General features: G+C 41.8%; 1 protein-coding gene across 1 annotated transcript; it reads right to left on the reverse strand.

The window, feature by feature from the left end:
* Positions 1–126: 126 nt before the first annotated feature.
* On the reverse strand, positions 127–26,740 carry impg2a (interphotoreceptor matrix proteoglycan 2a). Its single transcript, XM_080478165.1, has 17 exons — positions 26,405–26,740; positions 26,082–26,312; positions 23,223–23,389; positions 21,240–21,398; positions 19,800–19,858; positions 19,610–19,630; positions 15,557–15,765; positions 13,440–13,483; positions 11,962–12,145; positions 10,861–11,792; positions 10,122–10,397; positions 9,811–10,030; positions 7,774–7,984; positions 5,596–5,784; positions 4,417–4,618; positions 1,243–1,322; positions 127–190 (listed from the first exon to the last, which is right to left on the reverse strand). The coding sequence occupies exons 1-17, from the start codon at positions 26,481–26,483 to the stop codon at positions 148–150; spliced, it is 3,306 nt and encodes a 1,101-aa protein (XP_080334291.1). The 5' UTR covers positions 26,484–26,740; the 3' UTR covers positions 127–147.

Raw genomic sequence — 26,740 nt, forward strand, 5'->3', positions numbered from 1 at the left:
TGTTACTCACACATATTATCACTTAAAGACATAAGTCTGTTAGGTGAAGTTATACTCTGAGCAATATAGAAAATGGATGTCTGGATAAAACTATAGAGCTGCAATGTGTAAATGAAGAAGAAATACCTTCATATTCACGGAAGAGTCTCATGTCTGTGCAGAGGAGCTCTCTCGACGCGTATCCAGAACACTGCAGCACACGCATACAAACACATGTGATTCAATCTTCTCATGTAAATCAATTACTCCATTCAATGTATAAACAATTGGCCACAACTAAACTGAGCTTTATCTGGCAGGAAGAATCTCTGCGGTACCCAGAGAGCTGATCTGCAGCCAGATACAACTTAAAAACAATCCCCACCCCTGCACGCAGACATATTTGTTGCTGCCAAGCTGTTGGCACAGAGATGTATGGAAGAGTTTTAGGGCCACTGAAAAAAAGAAAAAAATTCGGAGGCTAAAAAAAACCCGAAAAAGACCTTCATGCACTTCAGAAAAAGTCGAAAATCAAAGTCGAGATTTCTTTTTTCACTGTGAAAAAAAAAGGTTTTTTTACAAAGTCTGTCCATCCACATGCCAGCGCGTGTGACTGCTTCCTCAAAATGCATATCAGGCGGTTTAATGAAGTGGAGAAAAGATGCTTCAGGACAGAATCTAGCTCATAAACACGGTGCAGTTATCATCAGTATCAGGACTAGAAGAGACGGAGCAGCCTGCAGCCTTGTTCTGTAGAGGAAGTTCGTCGAATATGAAGGACAAAGGCACGGATCCCGGGCTGCTTATTTCAATGTGTTCTTATTAATAAAGGAAATCCTGTGTAAAATCACACGTCCATAAGCAGTAAGCAACCCTATATAGTCACAGTTAAGTGATTTGATGTGATTTTACATAATGATGAGGGATGGATAGACGTCTCTCCGTGAAAAAAAAAAAATCTCGACTTTGATTTTCGACTTTTTCTGAAGTGCATGAAGGTTTTTGTGTTTTGGAGCCTCACTGTATCAGCTCCAGGGTGCACTGGTGAAGATTCAGGAATGATAAATCTGTCTCCATACTGGTTTGGCACGACTCAAACCCTTCGTCTCTGCCAAATCTCCACGAACAAACCCCTTCTTTTCACTCCAAACTGTCAGCCTCCACTATCTTACATTGACTTCCCTTTTCCTTATATCCTGGATTGTCTGGCCCCTTGCTTTATCTTATTCCCTTCCAACTGCAGAAAACAGGCGAGATACTCACGCTTGATGCTGCCGCACAAAGTCGGCAAACTGCCGGTCTTTAGCGTAGAGCTCAATGATGCGTATCCTGTCTTGGATTTCCTGCAGACACACACGATATCGGGCATCAGGAAACATTACGCCACAGTCAGATAAACAGTAAACTAAACACACTTTGTTACAGTTTACAGTCAGAAAAACATTACAATGAAATTACTTTAAGACTTTTCTATTTTGATTCTTCGCCTCCAGCAGAATCTAGAAGGTTCATAGAAACTAGTTCATATGCCAATCTTGGATCCAGCTCATTTAAGATTTAAAAAATTAAGATAATAATGTTAAGGAATTAAGGAATTGTGTTACGAGTCAGTTCTTTATACAAGTTCTATCCACATTATCACAATTTCTTTTTGGCACGTTTTTCAAAACATCCCTTAGAATAAGAGAAAGATGTTGAGTAGCGCTCATATGCAACAGTAACATGAACCGTCTCAATGAGCTGGAAGTCATATTCATCCTGTGGCACACATTCATTTACTCACTCACACACCAGTGCAACAGCGCTGCCAGGCAAAGTGCTCGCCCACCACTGAGAGCAAGTTGAGGTGAAGTGTCTTGCTCAAGGACACTTTGACACAGTTTGTGATTGATTTTTATTGAAAGACTCATTTTCACTTTTAGTTTCAAGGAGCGTCACACTGACGACCACTGACAAAACAAAAATGCAAAGCGAGCCGTCATCCCAGGTGCTCGCCTTCAAATCACAGTAAGTTTGAATTCAGTGTGTTGCCTGAGGACATTTTAACATGTGGACAGAGAAAACAAACTTAACGTACATGTTAAAATGCATCTTTAATTCTGAAGAAATTGCAAAACTACAAATATAATAATCAAAGAGTAACATTTATTATGTTGTCCAGGGAGATAAAACTTAATTTACTAATATGTGTCCATTTAGACCTTGAAAAGGTTTATAATGACTTTTAGGTCTAATAATTAACCTCAGTAAAATTATATTAGGAAAGATCACCAAAGAGCATCAGGCCGTGGGGGAAACCTTTCTCAGCTTTGTCATTTTAATCTTTGAGGAGAAATCATGATAGAAAAGAAATAGGTGAAAGGTAAAATACTTAATATTTCTGTTTGAATTTAATTTGTTTTGAGAGCAATATATGTGAATTAAGTCACAAAACAAGAATGTCAAACCACAACTATAAGAGTTAAAACAGTTACAGACTATATACAGGACTGTCTCAGAAAATTTGAATATTGTGTTAAAGTCCTTTATTTTCTGTAATGCAACTAAAAACATGAAAATGTCTTACATTCTGGATTCATTACACATCAACTGAAATATTGCAAGCCTTTTGTCATTTTAATATTGCTGATTATGGCATACAGCTTAAGAAAACTCAAAAATCCTATCCCAAAATATTAGAATATCATGAAAAAGTATACTAGCAGGCTATTTAACTAATCACTTGAATCGTCTAATTAACTCGAAACACCTGCAAGGGTTTCCCTGAGCCTTTAAAAACACTCAGCTTGGTTCAGTAAACTAAATCACAAGTATGGGGAAGACTGCTGACCTGACTGCTGTCCAGAGGACCATCATTGACACCCTCCATCAGGAGGGTAAGACACAAAAAGAAATTTCTAAAAGAGCAGGCTGTTCACAGAGTGCAGTTTCAAAGCACATTCACAAAAAGTCTGTTGGAAGGAGGAAATGTGGCAGGAAACGCTGCACAACCAAGAGAGAGGACCGCAGCCTTAACAGCATTGTGAAGAAGAGCCGCTTCCAGAATTTGGGGGAGCTTCAAAGACAGTGGACTGAAGCTGGAGTCCAGGTATCAAAAGCCACCGTTCACAGACGTGTCCGGGAAATGGGCTACAATAGCCGTATTCCCATGGTCAAGCCACTCCTGAACTCAAGACAACGGAAGAAGCGTCTGACTTGGGCTATGGAAAAGAAGCACTGGACAGTTGCAGAGTGGTCCAGAGTCCTGTTTTCAGACGAAAGCAAGTTTTGTATTTCATTTGGAAGTCAAGGCGCTAGAGTCTGGAGGAAGGCTGGAGAGGAGCACAATCCAAGTTGCTTGAAATCCAGTGTGAAGTTCCCACAGTCAGCAATGGTTTGGGGAGCCATGTCAGCTGCTGGTGCTGGTCCACTGTGTTTCATCAAGTCCAGAGTCAATGCAGCTGTGTACCAAGAGATTTTAGAGCACTACATGCTTCCATCTGTTGAAAAGCTCTATGGAGATGATGATTTCATTTTCCCGCATGATCTGGCACCTGCCCACAGTGCCAAAACCACCAGTAACTGGTGTACTGACCATGGCATTACTGTCCTCGATTGGCCTGCCAACTCCCCTGACCTGAACCCCATAGAGAATTTGTGGGGTATTGTGAAGAAGAAGCTGAAAGACACCAGACCCAATAATGCAAATGAGCTAAAGGCCGCTATTGAAGCATCCTGGGCCTCCATAACACCTCAGCAATGCCACAGGCTGATTGCTTCCATGCCACGCCGCATTGATGCAGTAATCCGTGCAAAAGGGTTCCCAACCAAGTACTGAGTGCATTAATTGACATTTTCAAATGTTTGATTTTGTTTTGCTGTTATAAATCTTTTTTTTTTACTTGGTCTGAGGAAATATTCTAATTTTTTGAGATAGGATATTTGAGTTTTCTTAAGCTGTATGCCATAATCAGCAATATTAAAATAATAAAAGGCTTGCAATATTTCATTTGATGTGTAATGAATCCAGAATGTATGACATTTTTGTTTTTTTAATTGCATTACAGAAAATAAAGACCTTTATCACGATATTCAAATTTTCTGAGACAGTCCTGTATATACCCAAATACTAGATTTCTCAAAATGAAGGCAATATAACATCACAAGAATTAGCGCCCATCGATCTTAACAGCGATTAATTAAGTTATATAAACATTAGGAAGTCCAGCTTCCAACCAAAACTCGCTCTGACTTTGTGTGAGACAAACATGTGAGGCATGAGAGGAAGGCGGGGCTCCGGCTCTGTGAAACTAACTCCCTCAATCAGATGAAACCTTTTCCACGTTTCTGTCAAGCAACATTAAGTTATAGAATTTGGATTTCATAAATTCTGCAGAAAAACATCAGAACACGTGACTTTGCGTAAAGTACGTTAAGAGACACCCTCTGCACACGCACCTCCTTGGTCAGCTCGCTGTTCTCGTAGATGTGTCGTATCTCCTCGCTGCTGAAGTCGGTGGAGGCCTCGGCGCTGGCGCTGCTGTACACCGGCGCTTCAGGATAGCGGCGGTAGTAGTGGCTGTAGCCCGTGGTGGCCTCACTCTCGTACATGGGGTTGTACTTGGTCGCCCTCTCCAAAGACGGGAGGCTTTCCGCCCGCCTGCTCCATGAGAGGCAAACGGGAGGAATCAGCGTGGAAACCCGACAATAAAATTGAACCGCAGTAAATAAGACGTTAGTGTGGATTAACCTTAACTAACCTTGAATAAATCTAATAAAGTCTATTTATGATTCAGTCAGACCCGAGACAACCAGAGAAACTATTGTGTTCAAGGCCTTTTAGAAATAGATCAGCACAATATGTGATCAGTTAATTGGCTGAGGTTAGATCAGCGAGTCTCCACAGGTAGCTCTGGGATCCACACACACACACACACACACACACACACACACACACACTCTCTGATGAATGGCACTGTGCAGGTCTTCAAAGGGGAGATGAACGAAAGTAAACAGGATGAGACTTGGGGGGGGGGACTGTAAACATGGAGAGCCGGAGCAGCACTGCCGGGAGTTAAGAAGGACACGGAGTCGGGGGAGCGGGTCATTTTGACCTCTAACTGAATTTGCAGTGCTGGGATTTCTCAACTTAATTTGCCTCCTCGGGAAAATAACCAGGCTTCTTTAATCTAAAGCCGATTACGTGGAGGAGAGAAAGTCATTAAACAACCTAATGTCAAGTATTTCTGTTCAGTATCAAAGTGAAAAGCACATTTTATTTCTACTCTGACTTGACGTTTTGAGTAGACGGAGGAAAGTAACAGTGTTTTGATTCTCCTATTAAACTTTCCACAAGTCATCTTCAATGCTTTCTATCGTGTACAACCTGTTATACAGTAACGTCTATTTCTGTCGGACATTTGAACTTAATCCTTATTATACCAAACTACAGTGTGTTTTGAATTTTAAAAAAAACTGTCAGAGTTTTTGTATGAAGAATATTTGTAATATTAGCAGCAGAAACAGAATGTACTGTTAAAAGAAAGCTTCTCCGTTAAACCGTCTTGACAGCCTACGTGTTGATACCTCTCTTACGAAAGGTAGAAGACTGTTTGGCCTCAAACTGCTAATCCTCACCGTATGGGGTCCTCTGACTCATCCTTGTCGTACTGATCTCGTAACGTTCTGGCCAGGAAGAAGATGACTCCGGAGGCCACCAACAGGAAGCCGGCCACAGATGCGATTGCGATGCCGACCACGAGCGGCTCGGACACGTACTCCTCGCAGTGTTCGCCTCTGTACCACCAGTTCTCCCCGACGCGACACCTGAAGATGAAGACAGGAGTTCAGCCACGGTGTCACGAAATCATTTTCACTCAGGAAGAACAAAACAATGCAACTGAACAACGTCCCATGATCTGTTAGAAATAAAGCAAATGTGGTATTTGGTTTTCATTTTTAAAGGATTTCAACATCAAAGTAGTTGAGAGTGAGAGGTCTGAGTAGATATGTGGATTAGTGACAATCTTCATTCAGACTCAAAGTAAATTGCTGCTTTTTACATTTTACAAAAAGATGTCAAAATTCGCCTGGACTTTGCATGTACGCCACATGACCCCTTCGCCACATAAAATTAGGAGTTTTTTTGATGTGGAAGCCATTGGACAAGGATCTAAACTAGGAGAAAGATGAGCTGAACATCCAGAAGGGTCTTTTCTCATTTCACAAACTTTGTAAGAAACAGAAACAGTCCTGGCAATGGTTTCAGACAGCTTTATGTGAAAACTCAGAAGATTTGGGAAAAATTAAAAGTTCTGCAAATTCTTTAACAATGTTCAAAATTCTAACAAGTTGAATGTTTGCAAGGCTCTGTGACTCACAAATAGACATTGTAAACCCATACTAACATTGAATGACATTTTGGAGACTCATCTATAAATTCTGTTTGCAATTTATCACATTCCATGGTGTAGTGGTGGAACTTTGGGATCCTTGTATTTCCCTCATTAAGATAATACGTTCTCTAGTCTGTCTGTACCAAAAAATCATTATTACTTTGTTTTAGTATCAACTTTTTTCAAGTGTTTGTTTCCTGTCTCCATGGAGTGATCCATTGGCTGCTGGCTGGACAGCGAGAGGTAAATACCAATCCAGCAGCATCTGGATCGGCCTGAGTGTTTTATGATGTGGTAGTGGGTGTGAAGCTCAGGACAGAGCTCATCTTGGCCTGCAGTCTTCTCTCGGTCTGTTCATAATCGCTCAAGTTAAAGTGCACCACCTGAAAAAGGCCAAGCAGGGTCTACAGGCCAGTTTCTCTCACTGATTGGGATTATTAGCATACCTGTATTGTCATTCATACACTGAAACCCATGCAAATGCTTATAGAAACAAATGCACTGATCTAAAGAATGAATCCCAGTACTGTTGTTTAAAACATACATAGCAAAGTATTACACCAAGATCTAACAATGTGTAAACTGATGCTGCAAAATTAACACAATTGTAATTCAAGCTTAACGATCATGCTTCGACAAATGGTAGTTGTTTTCAATTATGGCCATAGCATTAACATTTTATTCCTATCAAGTCCACACAGGCAGGATTTGGCCACTTGTGGACCGCTTAGGTTATAATTAGAAATCTCAAAGCAAAGCAGGAAGCAGAGGAATGTAGGCTTGTATCCGTATCCCAGTCATTACGGTCATTACTTCTGCAGTAAAACCATCCAATCATAAACAAGACTCAAGAGCATGTCACATATTAATATTGAATAATTCAGATTTAATTAATCTGGAAAAAGAGGCAGAAACACTCACAAATTTTTTGACAGTTCTACAGCCATTTAATCAAAATAAATACAGACATCCTCCTCTTAAGTATGCCTTCGAGTGTAAATAAATAAACATTGAGTACTGCCAGTGTTTTGAGCCTTTACAAAAAAATGTGGACTTCCTGGGTTTGATTTTGTGCCAAGAAAACATACATCACAGAAGATGGTAATTGTTTTCTGATGCCAACAGGGACGTAAAACTCAATCTTTATTTCATTTAGTTGTTTATGTCTAGAATACATTGGGCTAAATAGAGAACGTGGCGCCAAATTATGAAGAAGACTTTTGGGGGTGCATTCCTCTTCTCCACACGATTAACTTCCAGCTGAGCAAAAAACAGCTATGAGGCTAGAAGACCGTGGTCTCCTGCAAAAATGCTTCAAAATCTGTTTAGTGTTAAGTGAAGAGGCACAACCTCTCAAACCTGCACACTCAGACACTCCTTCCCGCACGCAAGCAAATCACTTCCCCTAATCCCCACCCACCTGCAGATGGCTCCCTGGCCCGGGATGATGTCACACTTGCCGTCATTGAGGCAAAAGTCGGTTTGCAGCTCACAGATACTCTGGCAGGGCAGGCCGTCCACGCTGAAGTAGCCTGCGTTGCAAACACACTCTGCCTCCCCCGACCACTTGTTCACTTTGCACTCGGCGTATTCATTACAAGCCTGGAACTTACAGGGGTCAGCCTGGTCACCTGAAGGAGGAAAGAATAAACAAAGGAGAGCTCACTAAGAAGTGTGGGAATACCTGCTGGTACGTCTGAAGAATAATCATTGAGAAAGAGTGTTATTTCTACCAGTATAAATTCAAAGGCTGAGATCGTTTTGGCCACTCGCATTTGCATGTCATAGCATGGCAGGTGTCATTTTAGGTGTATTAAATCTGAATTATATAAAAGGGTCATTGTCAAATTATATGGGACAAATGATTTGAGACACAACTGCATATTTGTATTGTCTGTTAAAGAAACAATCCACAAAGTGCTTTGATGAAAAAGAAATACTATGTGGTGTATACCTGCAGAAAACCAAACATCTTGACAAAATAGGAGCAACAAGAACCCGAATCACAAGCAAGAATACAGACAAAAACACATGTGGTTATAATAAAAAGAAACTATAAAATTATTTCTTTACAATAAATAAATAAATCTTCATTCCATAAATGCAAAAAATCTTGTGAATTCTCACACTAAGAGGGAAAAATATACAGAAAATTACTCCCAAACAAAATTCAAACTTAAATAAAAGCAAGTCTGTAAAAGTATATCTTGAGAGGTGATTTTTAAAACGCAAGCTTCATCTTCTCAGACAGGTTGACTCAAGCTGAGGCCTCCGGTTAATTAAAGCTCATTACTTTCAAAAATCCTCCTCAGAATATTGAGAGTAGTTTGTAAAGGTCGTCGTCCATATTACTTTGTACCTTTCAGTTTCTTCTCTGCAGAGTTTCACTTTTGGTTTAACGGTTGTTCGAGGACACTTCAATGATCTTAGGAGAGGGATGGGAGCTGGGTAATTAAATTGAGATCTTTTTTTATATGCCTGCTCTTTTTTATTGATTGGCTGGGTGAGCAATGACAAATTCCTCTGTGGTGTGGTAATCTCAGAATACAGATTGATTTGCACAGATGTTAGCACGGATTACAACGGGAAAAGCTTATTTTCTAAGCTGCCAGGAGCTTTGGGGTGTTCTGAAATGTCATTGCTCAAACTTTTGGTATTTCATATGTTATTCTCTTGTGATGAACATCATAATGAACCACTTGAATGATTCAAGCTTACTGAGGTTTTTACGGACAGATTTTGGTTTAGATACCACATGACGTAATGTTATGTTGCAAACACTAACAAAAAAAAAAAAAAAGCAAGTTGTACAATACACACAGTTTAAAACAAGAGCCCCAAGCACTACTCAGTTGTTCAAGTTGAGCAGGTAATTCTATCTGTTAATGTGACTGCAGTCCAGAGAGCTTCTATTAGTTCATCTCAGGTGATGTGACCATTATTTTACCATCTGGTTTCTTAGAGAATATCACACAGAAAGAAAACCCCACATTGTTCTTAAGTGACCTAATGCATCATTATCCTATAAAATAATGTTCTCATATTGTATTCAATTAAGGAACAGTTTGACACTTCAGACAAGATGCCAATCGCTGTTTTTCCCAGAGTTGGACGAGGAGACTGTACACTGAATACAGAATCCCTGCTATCAGGCAGTGAGCGCTCAGCTTGTTCAGAACCTCTGTCTTTCCAAAACTGATCCAACGTGCCTGCACATCAATCGTTGAGTAAGTTTTGGGGGTTTTGTGTGGTCCAGAACCAGTTTTCTTATAGCTTGTCATTACTGTCGGATAAACACAACAGTTGTTTGCTGTTTCATGAGGCTACAAACATAAGAATGGTATCCATCATCTAACCATCATTGGAAACAATAAAAGAAAACGTCTTCTTTGTCAAAACGTTGAGAAATATACAACATCCAGAAGCTTCAATGGTAGTAATAAAAGTGAGAGCCGACCTGATTCAACGTCCAGTGAGTACTTGTCGATGGCTAGATTCATGGTCTGGTACGCTGTGTTACAGAAGTCCTCCAGAATCAGGTAGACAGTGGTGGTGACGCCGCGAGCCACAGGTTTCCCAAATTTCATCCGGCTGTTGACCACAATGCTCCCATTCCTGAAGTTCAGGATCTCCAGATTCTCAAAGTGACTCAGGTTGGACTGGAGGTATGGCACAAGCTGGAAAAAGATTGTTTTGTTTTTATTGTTTTAATGAAGACATAAGCGGAAATGGTGAAACATCGGACTACTATAAAGTGTTGCTATTCACCAGCTCTAGGAACCGCTGCTCCAAAGCCTTGTACTCGGGAGAACTCTTGTTGAAGAGATCCTCTGAGAAGACCATGTTGGTCACTCGCAGGCTGAAGAACACCATCAGGGCCCGTCCGGGATTCACAGGCATGGCGATGCTGGCCTGGTCAGTGTTGATCTGCACGCCGAAGGGAAATCCTGTGCTGCCTTCCTCTGTGTGGTTGATCAAACCAAAACCGTAATGAAGCACGTCGAAACCGTTGTCTCCAGGCGTGACATCCTCTAAGTCTTCATTCTGAGGAATGAAAGTGAAATTCAAACATTTACTCCATCAATTGTTGTGAATGAAGAATTTTCCTCATTAAATTAGCAGATGCTTTGACGATTTGTGAAATATCCTGTATTACCACAAGAGAGGGACAGTTTTTAGTCAGAAGCATAACTTCCGTTTCTACCTGAAAGCAACAACAATCTGGAGATGTGGAACGCTGCGTGACAAAGGGAAACACTCCCCAGCGTGTGCTGCATTTACAATGTTGTTAAAAGATCACATTTTCTATCGGTTTTTCTTTCTAACATACACCCATCGACTAAACTTATTGCTTCCAGACTGGAGTCGCAGGGGGTGACAGCAAGAGGCAGGGAAAACTAGTGAATTTAATGTGCATCACGTCAGAGAAAAGCCATGCTGTTACAGGGAGAACACGCAAACAGAAAGACCCTGCCAGCCAATCCTGTTCTTTTTACGTTTTGTTTACCTCCACTAATGAAGGTACGATTGCGTCAGGTTGGATGTCAAAAGCTGGATCAATGTCAGCGATCCTCGTGAAAGGAGACTCCCTCTCTGGAGACAGGGCCGTCGGCTGGGCGGGGCTCGAGGAATCAGGCAGTGGTGGCTCATCTTTGTTAACTAGTAAGATTTCATCTTCAGTAAGATCTTCTGTTGAGATCTTTGGAGCTTGCGGTGTCTCCTCCTCAACAACAGGAGCCTCAGCGATGCTCTCCTCTCCCGTCTCCTCTGTCCAATCGCTCTCTACTGCGTTCTCTAGACTGATCTCATCCAGAGCTGGGCTCAAAACCTCGACGGCAGTTGGCTCTTCCTCGGGCTGTGAGGCACTGATTTCCTCATCTGTGACCGTAAACTCCTCCACTGAGTCTTTACCTGCAGGGAGCAGATCAGTTTCCGCCTCCTCTTGCTCTGATGCTTCACTCGCAATGTCTGCAGCCTCTGGAAGTGGGACTTGGACTGGCAGATCTTCTTCTTCTACAGTTTCGGTTGTGATTGTAGAGATCTCAAAGTCTTCTGACATTTCAACCTCATTCACATCAAGCTCCTCCAGAGGAGCAGTGGTAGGTTCTACCTCAACGGCGGCTGCCTCGACAACAGTTTCAGCTTCAGACACAACATCTGTTTTAGTGTCAGTTTCTTCTGAAGTCAGTTCGACCTCCGCCGCGGTCTCCTCGACGAGCGCTTCCTCTTCATCTTCACTGGTTATGGAGGGTTCAGTCGGGCCTCCCAGGTTGACCACGCCCGAGCCAGAGGCCTCGATTTCCACTGGAGGCTGAGGAAGTGTGATATCACCTGGCGGCTCAGGAGAAGGAGGCTCAGCTGGCAGCTCCTCAGGTTGGTGTGTCTCTCCAGGAGGGGTCGGCACAATGTCCTCTAAAAACAGACCCTCTTCCTCAATGCCTGGGAAAGTAAAGACGAGAAGAAACTTGAATGCTTGGTCTGTTTAGGCTGCTTTGGTTTGAAGGAAGCAGACGCAGTATTTGACTGGAAGCTCTTTGAGGGAAATGTGACTGGTAACTTCAAACAGTAGAATAGTCATTCTTTGGTTTGGACGCAAAATAAGACTTACTGGAAGTTTTGGGTGCACTGGTGATCAGTTCAAGAGCCGGAGGTACAACTTCACTTTCCTCCAGAACAACAACATCGTTTTCTGTTGCTGGCACGGTGCTGGTTTCCGAAAGCTCAAACTGGATGGAATCGTCAGCGTCCTCTTCAACCGCCAAGACGTCTGGTGGTCCACCTTCAGAAATGACCTGCATCAAACAGTGAAATGCAGAATTGTGTTATCTAAAGCTTCTCCTGCACAAACTCTTTCTTCAATATCAAAATGGAAAAATGAAAAAATATGAAGTGTCGTGCTGCTGCTATTAGTTTCCAAAAGTCTTGGTCAAGAGTACAACATCCAGTACTAGACTGGACTGATGCGTGGACGGCAGTTTTCTTTGCTCGCCTATAGACCAGGAGCTCAATGACAGCTGAGAGAGCCAGATGTCATTCAACATATCATTCCCTGACGCTGCTTATTCCTGTACGAAGCAATTGTGGTGAAGTGACTTGCTCCAGGATATAACCCAGAAGATCCTGTGGTCAGTTGACCTGTAGCTCACACCTGCGACCTACTGATCCGCAGACTGATGCTCTCACCAGTTGGACGCAAAATGAAACAGAGGCTTGGGAATGAGGAGTGAATATTGGCAGGGTTTGTACGCAGGATAACCTGAACTTGAACTCCGACTGCAGCTTTGTGATTCGGTGTCTGTTTTTTCAGGTTCGTAACTAAAAGAAAACTTTAAGATGACCTGTGAGCCGGAATACAGAGAAATACATTAAAATACATTAAAATAATACATTTATTTTTAAAGGTTTTAAAGAAATATTCAAACATTTTGTCAACTTGCTACAGCTTGTATTGAATGAATCTTTCTTTCTGGGCTGAATTGCCAGCAGCTCAATGTAAAACGCTCCAAATCCAAAACCGGGGCAGTAAGTGCTTCAGTGACACAGTGGCTCAGCGCTCCGGCCTGCACTGTAAATCACTTACTGATGACAAATTTGCCAACCCCTTCTAACTCATATAACGAGTAGAATTAATCACTAAGCGAGCTGTGCTGTAAAGTGAAGCAGCAGGCGCAAACTATGATGAGCATCGAAGCGAACACTCAACCACAAGACAGTGCAAATAAAGACAGACAGGCTCTAGATGGTATTACTCGTCTGAATAAACTCATATGTGCAGTCTCTCGTCTTGACTGGCTGCGGTGTGCTGCGCTGTAGTCTTTGCCCCAGAATAGCAGTGGATTATTATAGCAAGAGCCAAACTAATCCTGAAAGCTTCACTTCATCCTCGCTGGTGAGCTCATCCCCTACCTGCGCTGGAGTAGTCTGGATAACATCTCAAGCCAGTTACAGGTTATCGCAACATCAGTTATACAACTGTCAGCAGTCTTTAGACAAACGCGATTCTTCAACGTTCTGGAGCTCGAAGCAGCTGGATCGCCCGAAGAGAGATTGTTGCCATGATAATCGTGAAGGCAACGTGTTACTCACCGTGGCTCCATCTGCAGTGTTGACAGACGCAGGAATCTCAGACACTGTGGAACCAGAGGAGAAACAAATATTAACACAAACTGACACAAAAGCCGAACGCGCCAAATAGCCCAAATATTTCTATCTGCCAAAGTCTGCAAAATCCTTTTGACCGTAAGCGTTTCCGCGCTGACGACCTGCATTTATGACAGCGTTACCTTCGGGGGTAAATATCTACAAATCAGTGCTAAAATCTGGAGAGTATAACAGCCGCTGTGGGCCAAGCTTATTACTGCATCACCACCAAAGCAAAAAAACAAAGCGGAGCTGTGTCTTTACGTTCTCCAGCCACACATGTCTGCCATATGAGAGTGTTTAGCCATCATTTCAGATGTCACAGCCTATAACTAATGTGAGCATCAGAGGGCATCCTTCTCCAGAGGAGCTCGCCGTAAACCAATGACACGCATTCTTTAAAAACACGAGCATGGCGATTTCCCACAGGGGGAGGACATGGTTTACACATTATCCCGTCATTTAAAGGCTGCAGCCGAAAAGAGGAGGCAGCTCAGCGACGTGACGCTGAACTTTCACAACTTTACCTGACAAAGTTTGTTTGACCCATATAATTCAGATTCATAATAATGATGCACAAGTACTAAACTACGTCACATAATTAAATGAAGAGTAATAATGAGATCACTCAATGCCCACCTGTTGGTGTTGTAACAGTATTATGTAGGAGATGCACTGGAGGCTGCATTTAGTTGGGGCAATTGGGACAAGAACCAGTCCAGTAAACAGGAGTTTAATTAAATAAATAATAGCTGCTCTTCAGTGAAGATAAAGCAGTCAGCTCCAATAGCAGGGCAGAGAGAGACAGCAGCTATACAGCTTGTTCGATGAGCTTACTGAAACTTTGGTGTTGGTAACTACATTAACAATGTTATATTTGTAATCGGTTATTAAGAGGTTACTACCAAAAGCAGAGGCTTCATAAGAAGACCTTATTCTTTATCATGGTATTGTTTAGGCATTATATAGCAATCTATTACCAGGGTGTGTTCAAATTTGAGGTAATATTTCTTTAAAAACTGAATCTTAAGCGAATATTTGGAACAAAGCCATCATTTTATGGAATTTTATAAAAATAAAAACCTCCAGCAGACTTCTTACCATCATTTGTGTTGTCAGTAGATTGATCCAAATGGTGGTTAAAGATGTAATTTATTTTAAGAAAGGAAAAAGTCCAGCAAAGAGAAGTTAATGGTTGAGACAAAGTATGTGTGGTGTGCATTTTCAGACTAAATCGGGTTTCATTCATCTGTGTGATTTGGCACCCCTCTTTTACTTAAATGAATTTTCAGAACGTCTTTTCTTGGTCCATTCTGCTGATGAGGTGGTTTTCATTGCTATGACAGGGTAAAATTAATTTAGCAGAATTGGGGATATGTAAAGTTGGGGCATGTTTATTCTCATCCCACCCAGAGGCTTTAGCCTACCACCTCTCTGTAGCTGCCAGTGTTTTTGCTGGATTTTTTTTTAGAAGCTGTTCATCACCAGTGTGACAGAGTTATAGAACAATCCAGTGAAGTACATTTTGAAGAGTTGACTGGAAGATCCTAACTGTGTCAGCCAAAATAAAGGATTAAAGTAAACCCCCCCCAAAAAAAAAGAATCTTGGGGTTCAGATTTCAAACGCCCTTTTTGCTGGGTTTTCCTTCGCAGACCATTTAATGACAAGGACTTAAGTGTAACCGAATAAATACGCAGTTCCTATAACTGATGACTGTTATTTGTCCATTAGAAATGGCCCACTTTTGCACTGAGACTTCTTACAAATATGTTTCTGTCGTCTGCGACAGAAAGAGCAGTCAAATAAGAAACAGATGAAGCTATTAAAACCCAGGAATGTTTTCTCAAGTGGTGTACCGTATGTTGTAATATCAATGCAGAGTTTACGGTGCCTCTATTCGATATGACACATGGAGGTTCGCCATGCATTTCATGCACCACCTCTGCCAATGCATTCCCAATGACTTCACTGCCATGCAAATTGAATAAATAGCCGTAATCGGAGAGCGCGAGTGTCCCGTTACAGTGGCGACGGTCGTTTGGAAGACTGGCCATCGTCTTACCGCTCTCCAGCTCCTCGTTATGAAGGCCCTCGGTGAAAAGGTTCTTGACCTCGCTCATGGTGTAGACCACCGTGGGGAGCTCATTGATGCCGCGGTATGAGCTCTCCACACGGTTCGACTGCAAGGTCAGGTAGTCCAGCTGTTCAGAGCTCACTCCAGCTCCATTCACCACCACAGTGACCGCGTAGTCCACCCACACCCCGTCCACCCTGGAGACACAAATACACAGTTGTAATGTCGACTATAAACAGAACGTAGTTAGGATGAATAAAAATAAAAAAATACTCTATCGAACTGGGGTCGGATGCACATTTTTTAATTGATAGGTCAGCTACAGCACAGTTTGATCCTCACAATTAATGAATAATCAAAAACCAAATTTGTAGCCTTTGTTTTAATGCAAACAGTTTAGACCAACTTAATTAGGAAATGTGTTTAAAACCCTGAAAAGATGAAACTAACAAGGAGAAATTAGTGAAATTAAGCTTTTTTTTTTATGATGCTTCTTTCTCTGGTGCCACAAAATGTCCAAAAGCCATATCGTCTATCTGTGGCCAGTGCCGCCCTGAGTTAAAAAAAAAACTAAAACAAAACATAAACAGCAGTTCCTTTTTTAGAGAAACAAAAACCTCATGTTGTCATTTGCAATATTTATACTTTGCAAGCATTTGTCAAGATGATTTTTGCACGTGGTCCTTATGTTTGACACTTTGGTGATGGAGACGCTTGATATAACCGTATTGTGATGCCGCTACGCCTTATGAAGCTTTGTCGAAGTATAAAAACAAAAACACATCAATTCTTTATTGCACTGGACATGAGGTTGATTAGTTATCAAGGGAAACAATTAAAATAAGTCCTATTTACCACTTTTACTTGGTTGTGCAAACACATCTGCATCAAGTACACTGCTGAGTGCATTTATCGCTCCTCACATTAGCAAGCTCTAATCCCTCTTTTCAAAAGCCCTTATGAGCTTTAATTCCTGTAATTGGCCAGTGCACAGCTGCACCACTGCAATAAATGAGTCAGCATTGCTAAAGGGCACCAAAGTATTTCATTAAGGATGAGCAGAGAGGTTCTCTCATTCATTTTAATCACTAGAACTGGGTGAGGACATTTCCCAGTCAAAACAAGTTTTTAGAGCATTCGTGAACAATAAGACAGTAACAGAGAAAGATTTAAAAAGCAATTCTCTTAGAGAGAGAGGGAGGGAAAAAAAGATATTCTTTGGCATTAGTTTGGTACAACATCAAACGGGTTTAAAGTAATGTGGCGAGCTTATAGACGGCGGATGACTCGAGTGATTTATTCCCGCTCGGAGCGCGGGCGTATGGCTGTGTAGGATGAAACAGCCGAGTCAGCAGGATGATCAATATCATCATAATAAACATGAAAACCTCACAAGAGACTCCAGGCTGTAGGAAAAAAAAAAACCCAAAAAAACCATCTATCAGCCTTCATTTGACTACTGGGAGCCCTCCACACTGACCTAGTTTGTGGGGCTTCTGGCGACAGGCTGAGCACGTGCCGGACCACAGTCGGCCCGTTTAGATGGAGAGTCGCTTTTTCTCCCCCCTCAACCCCCTTTCCCTACTTTTGGTTTCTCACTTCAGACAGACAGAAGGAGCTCAGCATCTGCTCCGTCCCATAATCTGCAGATAGCAGTCATATGTAAGAGTACTGCCAGTAAAACATGTGTTTCTCAAAGCATCAAATGCATAAAAAAAAGAATACATTTATACTGCACGTGTATATTTAATCGGGATGTGTTACATCTGCCATATGTATCTTGTTGCTTAGGTCATATTTTACTGCTTTATAATAATATTGATTATATTAACAGTCGGAGCTGCTTCATCCTATATGTGCAAGCTGTTGGCTTCAGCACTTTTTGTCTTCACATTTCAAACCTCCTGTTTCGTGGAAAAATACCTCATAACTCCTGAACTAAGTCACTCCTCCTGACAGCAACATGAAAGATGTACAACTGCAAGTATCGTGTTTCCACAGGACTTTTGATGTATCGGCGGCCCTAAATAAATGTTAGCTTGTTAAATGTTCCCGTTTTCACTTGTTCATTTATGTACAGCAATGCTGTATGAATGCTGAAATCTACATCCTCTTCATGGCGTGTGGATGTGTGCAGATTAAGACACCAAGCTCCAACAAAAGACCTAAATAACACGCGAGTGCCACAATATTGCTTCCAACAAATTGAGGCAGCTTCAGCTGAACATGAGTGAATCGTTAGACCGACCGTCATGATGCTGACAGTTCTGATCATTCACTGCAACTCCGGAAAATAATACAATAACACGGCTGAAGGAGAACATTACAAGTGACATAGAGGTTTTTTTTTCCAAGTATCAAGTTTCTATTATTTACAATCAATTTAGCAACTGCAGTAGTGTTTAAAGACGTGACAATCTGTAATCAGTGAGTAATGTTCAGTAACTTAACCAACACTATGTTTTAAATATAAGCTTGCTATAAACTTGAGTATGAAGAAAAAGCTTCGCACATGACCGTGTCTGTGATCGGCTATCAAAACTTCTCACACAATGACTTTGTGTAGAAAGGTTTTGTATTGGTTCCGAATATAAGACAAAGTTTTTTTCCTGCGAGGTTACCTTATATTCAGGGGTCTAAAGAAAACGAGATGACTGTTCTTCAATAAACATATTCATTATCCACTAGGACGTAACAGTATCTCTAACATCAAGATAACCTGCATCCAAGAAATGGAGCAAAACGGCGATCACCTGGAGAAAAGTGGCTCAAAAGTAGGTCAAACTAATCAGCTACACAAGAGGAGACACGACAGTAAATTTAGTCTAATGATGATCAATGCAGCTGAGACTTGATAACTGTCAAGCTGCAAAAAAAAAATAAAAAATGGTGTCACTGAGTGCAACGTAAGATGATGGAGAGCACATGGAAATGTGACTAAAGTGGTGCTCTGCTCAGGTCATTACGGTACTTTGTTGCGTGTGATGTAATCCCCACCAGGCTGCGACAGGACGCTCAGACAGAGGGAGCAGACTATGGCGCAGACAGTGGAGCAGCATCGCATGTAATCCGCCTGCAAAATGTCAAAGTGCTGAACTGATTGGGGCAAATAAGAGGTGGAGTACACCGTGCGCAAAGCCGGCGGTATACGTGTCAGTTTCTTTTGACTCCACCTGATGAGACACCAGAACTCGGAAAAAAGAAAACATTTATTTGGTTTTTGTATTCAGATTTTCTACACAGAAGAGGTGTGACTTCTATCGTTGTTTGATGGCAGAAATGTTTAGATGCTTTTAATACCATCGATTGTTGAAGAAAGATTATTTAAAACATAATAAAGCATGTTGAGTCACCTCTCAAAAACTAATCTTAACTTAGGTTTTATTAAACTACTGAATTTTTATTAAATTAAAGAATTTCCATTTAGGATTAATAAAGTATGTCTATTATATTCTATTCTATTATATTATATTATATTATATTATAAAATATTATATTATATTATAAAATATTATATTATATTATATTATATTACCGTATATTATATTATATTATATTATATTATAAAATATTATATTATATTATATTATATTATATTATATTATATTATATTATATTATATTATATTATATTATTTCTACAAATACTCATATTTTTCTGTTTGTTGTCACCCAATGACACGCCACATATTTCCCTCCAGCTGTCCTCCTCTTCCTCACTCCACCAGAGGCTGATTGGTGAAGTCGCAAAGCTGAGATAATCGCCCCTATGAAGGAGCACCTGCTCGCTTGGTTGGACCCATCCTGATCCCACTTAACAGGTGAGTGACCGCACTAAGACCATTAACACAGGCAACTAGTGACACACCTCAACACGTGCCCACACTCACAGGTAAACACAGTACGAGATGAAGGTGAGGCCAGACACACTCGCACAGCTGTAGCTAACAAAGGTTTGATTGGGATCTGCGGGCTTAAACGCAGGAGCGGGCGGGGAGAACCATTCAAGGGCAAAGGATCACAATGTGAACTGATGACTCACCCTTCGGCGTCCTTCTGCGGTCTGTTTAAAACAAGGAGGAGCTGTTCAATGTCTGCCCAGAGCTGAAATGGTGTCAGTGCTGCAAAATGAGGTGCTTGTTGGCCGTAATGTGCCGCCAGCTGTTTCATCCATAAAAACATTCAGAGAGAGAGAGAGAGAGAGAGAGAGAGAGAGAGAGAGACAGACTGACCTCAGGTCGATCATAGACACACTCCTGAATCCAGGAAGCCCCTCCAGAGCATCTTCAATCTGTGAAGACAATGATAATCAGGCATTGGACCAAAGCCGCATAAATATACTATTTTCATATTTTGTGAGTTACTGCGTGTCAAAATAAATCAAAGTAATTGCCCACAAAGGACTAATTAGTTTGAGGTAGTTGAAGGGTGTTTTGTGCCGAGGCCCAGATTCTCCACAGGCAGACAGCGCGGCACTCGACTGGGAAACTCTTTTTATTGCTATGTGAGGATTTGCATGTCCACACAATGCAGGGAAAAACAATGCATACACTGTTCTGCAGACCCACTGACCCAGTTTATTTAATCTTTTCAAGAAAACGAAGGACTCCAGGGCCGGTTGTCAGCCAGCCTGTCCTCCTTTACTTCCTCACTGTCCGTTATTTACAATCCGAGACTTGAGTCCCGGCCTTCCCCTTCACTCCACTTTACTTCCTCCACGTAGACCTTAATCTTTTAAACGCACGTGAGATTATGGGTATGTGTTACTGTGCGTGAATGCATGCGCAGACTTAAAGTGACCAGGAAATCTTCCCCGGGGAATAAGAAGCAGGTCAGCAAGCTGGAAAAACCTGAACATGGCCAACAATAAGACATAGAAGTTCATTTCACTTAACATTTCACATAGAATTGAGTATCTGCTTCATACTCCCTGAATATCTTGCAGCAAGCAAGAAAAGTCACTTCATGTAAATGCTCCAAAACAAGATCAATGACTGGAAAATATACGTTTTATTTGATGGGGAAACTTAAATCCAGTATATGATCAAGTTAAAACGTAATATATCCCATGAAAAGTGGGTACAATGGGATTTTGTATGGCATATGATGCAAATACAGGTAGAGTAATCATTTTTGAGACAACTGTTTGGCTTTTTGTTTAAAAAATCAAATCAAATCTATATGAACTAAGTAAACAAATTTGAGCATTCACACACCCATTTAATCCTTTGCATGATGTTTTATAAACCTATGTGTGTGTGCGTGCATGTTTGTGTGCTCTCATGTGTTGCTGACTGAAGGGGAAAAAGCTTCGAGGTGAATTTGCGGACTTTACCAACGACCTGTAAAACCACAGCAAGCGCTTGCAAAGGTGAGAACCAAAGCAAGCACATGCATGTGCGATAGTTTATCAATTCCCAGGACATACCATAAAGCTGTACTTTCAGCACTTATTTAGTCATTTCTTCATAACCTACTGTGTCAAATAAAATATGTGCGTGCATTTTGAACGTGCGCCTCAGACTCAGGGTTTAACTGCTGACGCTGTTAAAGTGCAGAGTATTAAAACTAACAATGCATCAATCACAGACCGGTAGACACGGCGGTCCGGGCCCGTGCCAGCAGGACTAAGAGCAATTACAAGGAGACACATTGTGGAGCTGAGCACGCACCTTTTCAGCAAGCTGTCTGCTGAGAGTCTGGTAGTGGAGGCTGGCCGGATCGCTGAGGTCGCCACCACTGTACATCTCTCCAGTCAGGAGGATGCTCATCTCCACCACCTGCTCCAGCGCGGCGGCGGTGGGAGTCTGCACGGCGATGTCATTGTCCAGCTGTCCACCGCGAGGGACAGACACAGTTAATTATGTGTGCATAACACCATCAAAACATCAACTCTGTCATGTGCACTCACCTGACTTCCTCCTTCCTCCTGAGATGCGATGACAGCTGCATCCTCCTCCCGCTCACCTTCTGGGTGGTTGAGTTCATGCATTGAAAAAAAAAAAAAAAAAGGATTGATGGTTTATTTCAAGTAGATGTGCGCTTAAACCGTTGGCAAGAACCGTGATTGCTGATAGCTGTATGGATTAGGCCTACCTGACCCCGAGTTCCTTCTAAGTCTTTCTAAACTGGCCTCGCGTCAAACTAACACATTGATCACACACAGAAACAAGCAGACAAGCAGACTGCGGGAGATAAAGCTGCAAGCTAGATTTTAGTTTGGCATGGACGCAAAGACACCTTGTCACAGTTACTACTGTCTTTACTGACACTGACCGAGCGCTGGAGCCTCAACAGCTTCTGGCGTGTCCGGCGTCGGCGTGCTGTGGAACAGGAAAGTACCATCAACAATGTTTCATTGCATTAAGCAAGCAAACAAACAAACAAACAACAACAACAAAAAGAACAAACATTTAAACAGGTTTTGCACAATGTGGGTGGAGACACATCTATAGGTGAAAGGATTAACTTTTTGAACAGTTTCCAAAGAAATGAACCAGAGAGATCAATGCCAACAATATTTCTTTTCTCCTCACATCATCTCAGTGAGGTAAGAGCCTGACACTGGTTTTCCAGTGTCCCGACAGTATCTCAGCACATAAAACATGTTTCTTGTTTTAAGTGTTTGTGACATTCAGCAGACAGTGTCGTTTTTTTCTGTCTCTTCATAATGACGCATCGTAGAGTGTTTTTTTGCAAAGAGATGCAGTTTTCTGTTATATTTTCAAGCCTTTGCGAAAGCTTACGTTCTATGCTTAATTGATCCCTCTTGGGAAATGATTTCCCAACATTTAGCCCATCCTGCTTCTACCTCTAGGGAACCACTGCCCAATTGCCTAACTCATAATATAATTTGAGCCTTTTCTGTGTGGAGCCTGCATGTTCTGCCTTTGCATGTATGGGTTTTCTCGTGGCGATCCATTCCAAGAACATACATTTAATTTATCGGGTGATAGAAGATAGATTTTGCCGATGCAGAGAAGTGTCAAAACATTTGCACTTACAATGGGGGAAAAAAACACTTAAAACTTCTGGATTCATCTCCTTGGAGTCTTAAAAAGGGGGGCCACACAGTCCAATGGCCAAACAATCTGTTTCGAATGATTCATGTATGACAATGACACAGATGCCGAATATCAGGCGTTGCTTGTTGACAGGATGAGCTCATTGTTGGCTTTGGCCCTCACTGCAGCTTTTGAAAACAATTAAAAGAGAGATAATTTAGAAAATAAAGAACTAGTGATGTTATCCTTCGGAGAGGGGTCTCGGAGAGACAGCAGAGCTCAGATACTGGTATCCAAGTCAGAGACACGCACAAGAAACCAACATCCAACACAAAAAGCTGAAGTCATGTCTGGTAAGTGGTGAGTGGAAATATGAACAGGTAAGGTTGAGGAGCCTCTGACAACCTCACCTGCACATATGCTGCCAGGACCTGGTGGGCTCACTACAGATGGTGGGAAAAATGACACAAAACACAGACTTGGTGATGAAATAATACACGCATCACTGAAACGTTACACTGGAAAAAGCCGAGTCATCTCCTACCTTTTCAAGCCTGGAAGTGACATTCTCTGAAAATGGAGCACAAAGTGTTGAGCTGGAGAATCAACTAATTTTTCTCAATCATATTGAATGATGCGTGACTCACTGACCTTTTTAACCAGAGACTGGTGCTCATCTGATTGGCTGAAGAAGCTGCCAATATGTTGAGCGGTGACGGCGCCTCCCTGGCACTGGCTCATCCAGCTCTGGTACTCTTCCTGCTCGGGGAGGCGGTCCCAGAAGATCTTGAAAGCCTCCCATATGGTCTCCTGACATACTGGTTGGATCAGACAAAGAGGCCATCCACTTTAAAGCTAGACTTCAGAATTAGCATAGAAATGCTTATTCAGCTCCTCATAGATGGAATAATCTCCTTTTTATTGGTCTTTCCTGGTATTTTATTTGCCTTTCGTCCTGTTTTCCTGCTGTATTCCCAGTGCTTGTCTTTCCATGTGGTTTCTTGTATTTCCATGTTGCTCATGTTTCTGTGGTGTTTTTATTTATTGTGTCCTGTCATATGCCTCATGTTATCTGGTTTATTTCAGAGGAGCTGTATCTTGTCATCTTCTAGCCTATATTCTTCTTATCTCAGTGCATCAGTCAGTCACTGAGTTATTGTTCAACATGCCAAAATCAATGTAAGCCTTTCTAAGGTCTGCAACTAATGTGCACTACCTGTTATTTATTTCTGGTGTACGTCTGTTGTCTTGGTGCAGAGTGTTCTTTAGTATTTCTGCTTTGTGGACAGGAGTAGAGCCTTTCTGGCACAATGTAATGTGATGGGCCACCCTCAGAGCTCCCTCAATCGTGTAAAGTTGCCAACATTCATTATGTTATAAAGAACTAATAAAAGTCCCTAAATACCAAAGAGGGATGTGAGTGGGAACATTTGGGTGCCCCTTTCCCTAATTTCAACCCACCTTCTTTCCATGTCATGAATGTGAATCCAGCCCAGCCCTTTAGGATCTTCTACATTTAGGCCCCGTTTACACGACAACGTTTCACGTGACAACACCTAATCCATTAAAAAAAAGGCTATAAACGTGAAGAAAATGGAGAGAACCTGACATCCGTATGGACTGATGACGCTATCAGGGAGAGTCTCAACTATCAAACTACTGATATGAACGATAAAACTAGTCATACCACCCGGGGGACCGCCATATTTGTTTACAAGTGGATGAACAGAAGGAAGTTGGGGAAAGGGCAATATGCACATACGCAGTAACATGCTCCATAGCCTCCTGCAGTCTCTGCAGGAGGGAGTAGCGCCGGGAACCAATCTTTCCACCTTGGGAGCCGGGATAAAAACTTTGCGGATACAGTCCATCCCACACTGGTGTCGTGTAAACGGACCCCCCCAAAAGTGAAGAAAGTTTTGCGGATACACTCGTTTTCGTTGTTGTGTAAACAGGGCCTTAGGATATGAACACCGTTGTACATGTTCCTTTGACAGGATGTAACATCACCTTTAACCAACTCAGTCAATGTCAGACATGGGTGCTATGAACGAGCATTTTTGAAGCGCAATATTGAGCCTCGAACCTCCAGCACCAGAAAAACGACGTGACATAACTCTCAGTTCATGAGTCAGCCTACTGGGCATCAGTCCAGAGTCAGTGCACAGACATATCTTTCTCTCTAATCAACTGTCTGCAAGGCCTGCCGGAGACACCGGCGGTCACCTCCAGTCCAAATCGAGCTTACATAACAAACCTCCACTTTGCTCCATCACAGGCCAACACAACTCATGTCTTTCTGTCTCTGGCAAAGTCTTGTTGCTGAAGATTTCTGGTCGGAAATTAGGTTTTTGCAAACATAATACAGAGTTCTTCAAGTATTAGCAGATCAACTGTTGATTTACGGTGTTATAACTCCTTTAATTCAGTGCATTGCAACTGCACTACATCTGTTTTATGACACTTGAAACTCCCCAAAACAATAAAAGTAAAAGGAATTTGTTTTTTCAGAGAATCAACAGAACTTCCCTCTGATGTTTCTACATTTTACTGTTGCACTTGAGAATCATGGGTAAGTTTTAACTGATATCAATCTAGGTATTATATACTGGTAACACTCAACACTGCAAATACATTAAATGCATTGAATGCCTCGGTAAATATGCAGTTATTGAGTTAAATAGACTTTTTTTTTTACTTTATGTGCGTTCAGAAGTTTCACCAGTCGCTGTAGATGAGATGAAATATGGGTTGTGCAACTTCAGCTAAGAAACAATCAGTTTAATAAATCAATAACAAGCTTTGAGGCCTTGGCAAAATATAATATGATGAAACTAAATATTTGGGTGAAGTCCCACAAACTGTCCAATTGTTTAAGGGAACACTTCTTTTTTAAAAATAGATTTAAGGCCTCACATTTCACCATGACAAAGACAGTGATGGGGTTGTTTAGCTCACCAGGACTCTGTCAGCCAAGTTGAATCATGGGTAATAAGTATATTGATCACGAATCAATCCATGCAACATAAACACAAAGTCTGGTTTTACTACTCTGGTTTTGATTCTTTGTGTGAGAGCACATATGTGAAAGTGTGGTCATATTAAACCAGTCATACCTGCTGGCTCTGTTTATTTGAAATAGAAGCCACGAAGGAAAGAGAAAATGTTTCTCTTTGTGTAAACGGACCCTGTGAGTAGACCACACTCTGTTTAAACCTAAATCCCATGAGGCCTAATTACCACCAGTGTCCACACAAACGTCAAATGACATTTTCCACTTCACACTGCTGTATATTTTTGTAAAATGTCCCAATCATTAACACTTGTCCTCCTGAACAACGAAGCCTTTGCATACTAGAAAAACGAGGAGAGACAGTCCAACTAAACATATTTAGGTTTGTATTGGGCGTTGCAGATCTGACTCGCCTCTTCTCTCCTCTGATCTTCATTTACCACGTTGTGCCAGGCCTTTGACACCACACGCGGATCTACGCTCACGTCTGCTCTTACCTCTGAGGTGGAAGTAGTTCAGGTGGTTTGCAACAACTTGTTGAGTCGTCTCTTGTGCACAGAGCTTAACTCCACTCGGGAAAAGGATGTTCCTCTTCTGTCGGGAAATCACCACATGGCCTTCGTGAGATTTCTTCACTTCAGACACTCGAATGATGTGTGGAAACGCCACCTGCTCCTGAGTGTGAGGCAGATCTGGGTGTCCCATGGAGGAACCTTCCACTGTTGCATCTGCAACGACAAAAAACAGTCAAGGCTTGACATTTCCTGTGTGAAAAATCTGTAGAAATCAAGATGATTGTAAGATAACAGCGAAAACATACCTGTTCTTATGTCCAAAAATATGGCCGCAAAATGAAATAGAACTAAGTAGCAAAGACATTTCCGAGATACGATGCTCATGTTAAATCCGTGATTGTGTTTAAATCCGTGGACTTGGAAAGGGATCAAGCAGGTGGGTATTTCCTCTCAAGTCACACAACAGAAATGTGAACAGCCTCCTACAAGTTTGCATAGTTCAGAGTTCCTCCAAGACTAAAGAGCAACATATCCCCAATCAGAAATCATTCAACGACAGTCGCACACGGGTTTCCTGCTTCCCTCCGAGGATGATGAGAGGTGTGTCGCATGGTGCTGAGAGGACAGCTCCTGGCTCAGGT

Source organism: Lipophrys pholis (genome assembly GCF_963383615.2).
Source record: "Lipophrys pholis genome assembly, chromosome: 13".
Lineage (NCBI taxonomy): Eukaryota > Metazoa > Chordata > Actinopteri > Blenniiformes > Blenniidae > Lipophrys > Lipophrys pholis.

Excerpts from the sequence above, each read along its gene's own strand:
- impg2a (XM_080478165.1), bottom strand. The coding sequence starts at position 26,483 with ATGAGCATCGTATCTCGGAAATGTCTTTGCTACTTAGTTCTATTTCAT. Across the intron at positions 19,631-19,799 it reads GTGTCTATGATCGACCTGAG|ACCGCAGAAGGACGCCGAAG; the intron begins GTCAGTCTGTCT and ends TGTTTTAAACAG. Across the intron at positions 10,031-10,121 it reads AGCAGCGGTTCCTAGAGCTG|CTTGTGCCATACCTCCAGTC; the intron begins GTGAATAGCAAC and ends ATCTTTTTCCAG.